This window comes from Equus asinus, chromosome X (assembly GCF_041296235.1).
Source record: "Equus asinus isolate D_3611 breed Donkey chromosome X, EquAss-T2T_v2, whole genome shotgun sequence".
Classification (NCBI taxonomy): Eukaryota; Metazoa; Chordata; class Mammalia; order Perissodactyla; family Equidae; genus Equus; species Equus asinus.
In genome coordinates, this window is record NC_091820.1 from 100,865,241 (window position 1) to 100,873,584 (window position 8,344).

An 8,344-nucleotide genomic window follows, 5' to 3' on the forward strand; every position below is an offset into this window, starting at 1 on the left:
CTTGCTTGTCAGTGACATACTGTATTTACTAATGTGGGACAAGTTAGGTCTTGGGTACAAACAGTTAGAAGTCAATAAATAATCATGTCTATTTTCCAGGAATTCATTAAAAGTATTTCTAAAGAAATCTGATTCATCTTTCAGGAGGAGTTTTTCAGTTAAGATTCCTCATTGAATCTTCTATCTTATGAGATATTAATGCGTACCATTCCACTTAATTTATTCCTTTTCCTGTCCTTCCTCTGAAACCATTTTAGTACACAATTTTAATTTCCTCAAGAGGAAAATTTAGTGAGTTGTTTCTTAATTACCCTTCACTGGAGTTGCAAATGATTTTAAGAACCACTTTGAAGTTCTATCCAGAAGTTGTATCTAAATTTCACGTAAGTCATAATTTTTTTCCTTCCTAAAATGTCATTTCGACCCTGGGGAAATAATCTTTTTCCTTGAGAGATGTAAATGTTTCAGACTAAAGAAACAAATATTTATATCCCTTGGTCCAGGTGACATGAATCATCCTGCAACTAAAGGACATCTAAACTTGACTGTCAGATCTGAATGTTATTACAGCAAAAATGAGTCTTTCTTTGTCTGATAGAATGCTCAATGACTTTGAAGTAGAGCACCTATAACCACCTCTTTGAGAAATATTCTATTTCTCTCACTTAACGCATCTCTAATTATGAAGATTTGAATTTTCAAAATATCAATTAGGAGATAATTCTTTGTTTAATGAAAATATTAACCATAGGCTATCTTTAGATAGTAGGACCTCTAGGGCTCTATTTACAAGTATTTTTATATAGAGAACTAATAAAGTAAAATATAACTCACAGACATGTATTAGTCCACATACTTTATATTGCAAAAACACTATTGCCTACTTTAGGCTTCTTACGAGGAATTCCATTTTTTCACATTACTTACTTGATATGTATTTCCCTCATAACCTATTGCTTTTATCCTTGCCAGTCCAGCTCTGAGATCAACAGATGTCCAATATTTCAAGTCTTCTAGCTCATTTTAGAGAAGGTTTCATAATTTACCTTAACCTTAGGTTGTTTTTTCTTTGTTTATGGAAAACATATGCCGTGTCCTCTCAGATAGATAGATAGATAAATAGAGAGATCATCAACTTCTCTCAAAAAGATAATTAAGTTAGAGTGAGGGCTGAGACTTTGTGTTGTGGTAAAATACACAGAATATAAAATTTACTGTTAGTGACATTTAGTACATTCACAATGTTGTGCAACCATCACCAATATCTAATTCCAGAACATTGTCATCAACTCAAAAGGAAATTGTACTCGTTAAATCGTCACTCTTCTTTACTCCCTCCCCAGCCTCTGGCAACCACCAATCTGTTTTCAGTCTCTATGAATTTGCCTATTCTGGATATTTCACATAAATAGAATTCTACAATGTGTGGTTTTTTGTGCCTGGCTTCTTTCACTTAGCTTAATGCTTTCAAGGTTCATCCATATAATAGCACTTCATTCCCTTTTATGGCTGAATAATAGTCCACTCTATGGATATACCACAGTTTGGTTACCCATTCATCACTTGCTGCACATTTGGGTTATTTGTGCCTTTTGGCTATTATGAATAATGCTGCTGTGGACAAAAACATTATGTACATGTTTTTGTTTGGACACCTGCTTTAAATGCTTTTGGGTATGTACCAAGGGGTGGAATTGCTAGGTCATGTGGTAATTGAAATGAGACATTTTTAAGTGAAATCTTATGAAACCAACAAATAGCCCCTGTTTTTGTGTGTAAGGGTCATATTGTTATTTCTCTTTTGTTATATTAACAACTTTTCTATACTCCTACATTTCTCTAGGAAATGTGGTATGGGAGTTTATACCAGGAGATTACAAGACAAACTCACCAACCCACACCCAACATGAGAACTAGCCATTTTTTATACAAAGTAACCACTGCCATTAAGGCAGTTGAAGGTCCCAACTCTAGGAGGTGCACTGGTATGCACCTTCAGACAATGAAGGTTAAAGGCAAATAACCAAACTCTTTCTATATAACTTTGGAGTCAAACCCTAGACAAATCACAGACGGCTCTCCTTGGGCCACTCACTAAACTTCTGTATCTCAGTTTCTCCATCTGTAAAATAGGGGTAATAATCTCTGCGTCTCAAGCTCATTCTGAGGAAATAGCATAACCTGGCACATAGTTAGCACTTAATAAATGTTACTTCTCAATTCCCCATATTTTCTTATGCTCTTCAAATTAACTGTTCTTCAAGACAATGGTATTTTTCTTCTCATTTTCTCTTTCAGGTTAAAATTAAACTGCCAAATACGAACCCTTCTGAAATTGAAATTGATGTCCAGGAAATGATCCTTGACCTTCGTACTCCTAATAAGTGAGTAAAACTTAGAACTAAAATAATGTATTAAAATACTAATGAATCTTTAGTCAATATTCTTTTTCAAAGTGTACATCATGATTTTGCATCACCCCTAAAGTCTGAAGAAAAGTAAAAAAGTCAGTTAGCCATTCAGATGTTTGATCTACATAATATAAATATATTTGGAAATACCTAGATTTTTTTCTACTTTGCATCCATACATTTAGAGTTGGTGGATACTACCGAAACACAGTCCTTGACCTTCAGATATAGTTTGCTTATCTGTCAGGAAAAATAGCTAGAGGTGAAAAATCCAGGTGTTAAGTCTTGCATGTGTTTTTCTGTACAGTGATAGCACAGAGGAGCAGTATCTTTAAACTTTTTAGATACTGTGGGCTTTAAGGTTAAATTTGATTATATTCATCTAAAAATCAACAAAAAATTCTTGTCATCAATTACGTAAAACAAAAATTCTAACAGCTAATTATCACTAGATCCTCAAGTTGTGTGAATACCTTTAAATATCATACAGATGATAATGGAATAATTCAATTAAAAATTTGGATATTTTCAAAATAGTCTTGTTACTACACAGCTTCAAATCATGTTCCCAAAACACAACACAGGCAGTAAAATTCTGGTATAAAATGTTGATCCTGAAACCTGGATAAATCAGTCTTGTCTCTCAAAACTAGCTCTATAAAAAGGGAATCGATGGAACCTGGTGTGTGCTAGATAAAATATCTAAATATCTCCTTGCTATGTCTACTTTTCATCTGGATGTATAGCGGTGAGCACACTTTGGTTGATTGCAGTGGTTCTTTCTCTGTAACTCATAAACATTTCAAACCAGCTGTGGGGAGCAGTCAGCTGCTGGCACATTCTTTTCTTCCAGTATCAGTACCTATCATTCTCCTTTGTTGATCTTAGGGCTTCAGGAAAATAAAAAGTAGATCCCTCGTACAAAGGATTTCTATGTGTAAACAACCCAATGTACATACATAGCTTAACCTTGATTGCTACAGTGGATGCATTTACCCCAAATGATCTACAGATGAATATATATCAAATGTTTTCTCATTGCTTATATAATTTCAAAAATGTATCCTCACAAAAAAATTGTCTCGTGTTATAAAAATTACATCCACTATTTCTACCATTCACTTCAAGGAGTATTGTAATTTTTTCATTGCATATTATACATACATTTACTCTTCCACAAAACCTTTGCAAGGAAAGTTGGTTAAATGAACACTCAATCTTCCATGATATTTGTGTGCTTGTTAAAAGCACACTCATATCTACACACCATGGTATTAATTTCCCTTCCCCTAGCAGTTCTCACTGTCTCCATCAATCTTTAGGCAGCTGCTCTGGCTGTGCTGTCATTCCAGATACCTATCAGAGTCCACTAAATGAAAGACTCACACAGAGATACTCTTCCACATAGAATGTAGGCTGCACTTGGTCATTTGGCTCATACTGCACTTATATATTAAATGCTCAGTGCAGAAATGTACTCTCTTAAGAAAAAATTCATTAATTAAGATAAAAGACAAAAGATAGAATTAAGGTTTTAACACCTTTCCTAAACACTTGAGCCTTCTTGGGAGAGATGCTACTATCTGAAATTGTATTATTGGAAATGTATCTTCTTTTTGAGTTTATTGATATTTACATCAACTTTCTTTAGTTTCTAATTTCAACACCACTATGTATGTAACACTATGTTTACTCACTCCAAGAAAGATAAGAGAGGACATTCTGTTCATGTATCTATATGGCAGAAAACAAGTGAAATCATTTTAATCAAATCGACTAATAGTATCAGTCAAATTGCATTATAATTACCAATGAAAACAAGACATTTAACATTATACAACCAAAAGAAATAACACACTTTACTGAATTCTTCATTTTTTTAAACTGGTTGTTTTGGCATGTAGATTCCTAACATGGAATAGATGGAAAGGAGGAAAGATGGGGGAAATTGGATAATTTCCCACAATCTCTTGTCTTTTGTTTTCATATGGGGTTTTACTGTTTTTCTAAATGAATTCTAAGAATATCATAAATGAATACCTTGAATGTGATAGTAAAAACGCATTCTAAAGACAAGCATGAGCTAATTTTTGGTCGAGTTCTGCTTTAGCTGATTCTCACCTTTGCTGAGCTCCTTTAATTCAGCTTGAGAGTTGACTGATGTCCAAAGACATTGATACCTAAAAAAAGTTTTCTAAATGGAATAGGGAATTGCAGCTCAGTGGCTATTTCTGCACTTTCTTTGAAAATAGCTGTGTCTCCAATAGGAAACCTTAAGAAGGCCATATCTGTTTTTAACTCAGATATGTAAATAAAATAATTTATTAATAATAACAACATGAAATAAAAACTGCATTATGTGAATATGCACAGAACAAGGTTGTCTTTTAAAAAAATCTCTTGCAAGCAACATCAACTTGAATTCTCAAATGTAAATGTAAGTATGTAACTCTCTAGAGTTCACTGTATAATTTTTTTGTTTTTCCTTTCATACATTATTGTTTGCATTTAAATAATCTCTAACAAAAATTAACACCGAATAAACATTTGATCAGTGCCTAAACTGTAGCTTCTTAAAAAGCAAATATATTATCAATGTGGAGGTAGAGGGATTTGGGTTTAAATGTTTACTCATATTTTTAGTACTAATCTATAGTAGTTATTCAAATACCATTTTGTGGAGACTTATTTGCTTTTCATTCATTTATTTATTCACTCAACAAACATTTATAAACTCTTCTGCTAGAGACTAGGGGGACACCAAGATAAGATACACTCCTGTCCTTGAATGAATTGTACATGGAGAGGAATTTGTAGAATTTTGTTTTGTTTAAATATAAATCTCAGTTCAGATAGCAGACAGTAAAACAGACTAGACAAAAATACTTCCCTTCTCCTAAGAGCCTAAATAAGTTGCACAGGTGCTATTGTTCAGAGTTTTAGTATGTGAAGCCATACTACTAAGGACTGGACAGAAATGCAGGCATAGATGGATCATTCCAATGGCCACTAACTGTCTCCTTTGAATTTATTTCCCTCTGGACAGAGAAGTGCACATTATCATTGGAACTCCTTCTTCAGCTGATTTATACTTGTCTTTTAGTGTGATGAAGCTACCACCACTGAACTTTGCTTTCCTTTTAAAGTGAATGTATTATCATTTGTAGAATAAGGGATAAAGCAAATCGAACTCTAGCACAACCTATGTTGTAAATAACTTTAAAAAGGTAGACTCTATCAATTTTTTGCACCCATTTTTTTTGAGATGCCAAATATTACAGGCTACATTAAAATACATTACTTCAGATGAAGAGAGCTGTTTCTCCTACTCCAAATATCTGGAATGGGACAAAAGTCACAGAAAATTTCTCCTTTAGGTTCCAGAGATGTGTGATAAATAATTTTAATGAGCCCAGTTTCCTGAACTTAGGTCTTTGCAAATGAGTAAACAGGCAATTGATTTTCAAGGGTTTTGTTTTCAAATACTAGTTCTTTATACAGGTATTCAATAAGTACCCCTAAAAAATACCAGTTTCCTTTGCTGATTTGGATCTTATCCCTTCTAAAAGAGCTTTTCTGTCCACTTTTTAGAGAGATACTCAAGCTTCTCTGCTGAGAATGTGAGGTAACAAGTGTTTCATGCATTTAATTTTCTTCAGACACCAGCATGTGCTGACCCCATGCATAATTCAGATTCATACCACTATGACAGAATTATGGATGTCTCATCCCAGCAATGCATTTAAGGTATACAGCTATCCAGCAACTGAGCCATAAACTGCAAAATAACCCCGCAGTCTCTCCCAGGGAGTTCTTGTCAATGTGTAGTAGAAAGAACCAGAAGCAAGCAGAGAGAAGCGCTTTCATTGATCTGGTATTGAAATCCTTCCAAGCCTGAGTTTCAATGACTATACCTGTAGAGACTCAGCCTGAAGTTGTGCCAGCAGAATTATTATAGAACCATTCCAATTTTAAAATTTGTATCAGTCAGCTACATTCCATCTGCACCTAAGTATGACTGGCAACACATCTATCCAACCAACTGAAAGTTGCAGAGGTTTTATTTCTATGCCTATAAACATAGCCTGAGACTATGTTTATATTATGCAAAATGAAGTCAATTTAGAAAAAAAGGGGGTGGGAATCAAAACCACTGCTTGGATTTTTAAGGCCAAAAAACTAGTATACTATTTGTGTTATTTAGGTGTAATTTTGACCCAGTACTTATACTGTCTAAATATTGTTTTTTGGTTCCTAACATTCCAATGTTATGCTGCTTTTCATTGCCTTATTAAAAGTGATATCTTCTTGCTAACACTTTAGGAAGCTGATTCTAGGTTTTTCTTTTCTTTTGTTTTTTAGGAAGCTCTTGATAACCCTTCCCCATCCTGTGGAATGCAACAGTGCCAAAGCTTTCTATGTCCAGGAGACCGAGACTCTCGAAGTCACCATACCTATGAAGAGAGAGTTAGATTTTGTTAATTTCTTCTGAAAATACATGAATAAGTGGTAAAAGGGCACTGAGAAATAATAACACACTTTGAAAAAGTTGGTTAATGTTTTCTATCTTCTCTTTAATTTTCTGACATATTCGGAAAGGGCTTGAATTCAATTATAGTGATATTCTGATCATTTACAGTCATTTCTATTACTCTGGTAGGAAATATTGTTTTCTCATATTAACAAGCTATTCCATTTTTATAGTGATAGCTGGATAGAATTTGTAGGTTAACCAGTTAGATTACTACATGGTCAATTAACCAAAATATGACCATGAAATTGTTAGTCCACTTATTTTAGTAGTCTGAAGAACTTCAGCCAATTAATTGTACTATGATACAATCAATTGCATAGCAATTGGTCATATTATCACCAGAAAAGTTTATTTGGTTGTCTTTTCCTTGATTTGATTAAATGATTTATTAGAGTGTTCTCTGTTTAGGCTCTCACTATTGTTCTGGAATATACAAATAAAGGATTATAAATAGTTTGATGCACCATATGAACCACGTGTTTTTTACTTGAATAAGAAAAAGTCTTGAGTACACAGTATTATTTGGCTTCCTCAGTTCTGCTCTCAATGTTTGGATCTAGTTAGGTTAAAAATATTTTTCCTTTTGTGCAATAACAGTTATTAACAATGCTTTTTGGGGTACTGTGTTTATATTTAGTAATGGAAATCCTTGACATTTAAAAGGAATATAAAGAAAAGAGTGGCACATTTACAAATCCTCTTCCCTTTCATTTCCTATGTTTATTCTTAATTGGAAATATCTGTTTTCATGAATTATGCCAATGCCCCTTACCTCTTCTGTACTGTATTACATAAGTTTATTTCAGAATTATTTATGAATAAATTATATTTTAAAGCTTGTGTGACTTTGCCTCAGACATCACTGTAGAACTGTGGAGTTACATTTTGAAAATTTTGAAAAGAGCAAATTTTGAAAAGAGATGAACAACTGGAAGATATTTATTTCGTCTATGTGAACTATTAAGGGATTAAATACTCAAGCAGGTATTTTCTAGACTTAATTATGCAGATAACTACTGTGCATCTAGTTTGTGACTAGATCAAATAGAAGGAAAAGACTGAGATTTTGCAAAAAATGGTTGTGTTAAAACACTAAGCTGTTGTAGAGAATTTGACGTTGAAATTACCACCATGACTTTCTTCTGTGGGGGCAAGAATTGAGGGTAAGATTAACGGAAAGGAAACTAGTGTCTGTGAGTTCAAGTCTGTGATGTTGCAGGATCAAAAGAGTGTCTGACTTTGCTCTCTTAGCATATTTTTTAAAGGCTGTATTTTAAGAATTTAAGATTACACCCTAAAGTGTAAACTGTGGAGAAAGTCTAAGCAGTAACCAATATTTTTCTTCTCTAGAGAGCAACAGTGAATCAGTGGAAAATATATCTCTTTTTCCTATGGACTG

The 8,344-nt window shown here is 33.6% G+C and overlaps 1 protein-coding gene across 2 annotated transcripts in view; it reads left to right on the plus strand.

Annotated features, from left to right (window-relative positions):
- The window catches only part of DNAAF6 (dynein axonemal assembly factor 6), a 35,737-nt gene extending 27,953 nt beyond the window's left edge, over positions 1 to 7,784 (plus strand). For both annotated transcript variants that reach the window (XM_014835329.3, XM_014835330.3), the window contains exons 6-7: positions 2,299 to 2,384; positions 6,774 to 7,784. In XM_014835329.3, coding sequence (XP_014690815.1) covers positions 2,299 to 2,384; positions 6,774 to 6,903 — 216 coding nt within the window. In that variant the 3' untranslated portion in view covers positions 6,904 to 7,784. The remainder of the gene's footprint in view (positions 1 to 2,298; positions 2,385 to 6,773) is intronic.
- The last annotated feature ends 560 nt before the right edge of the window (positions 7,785 to 8,344 follow it).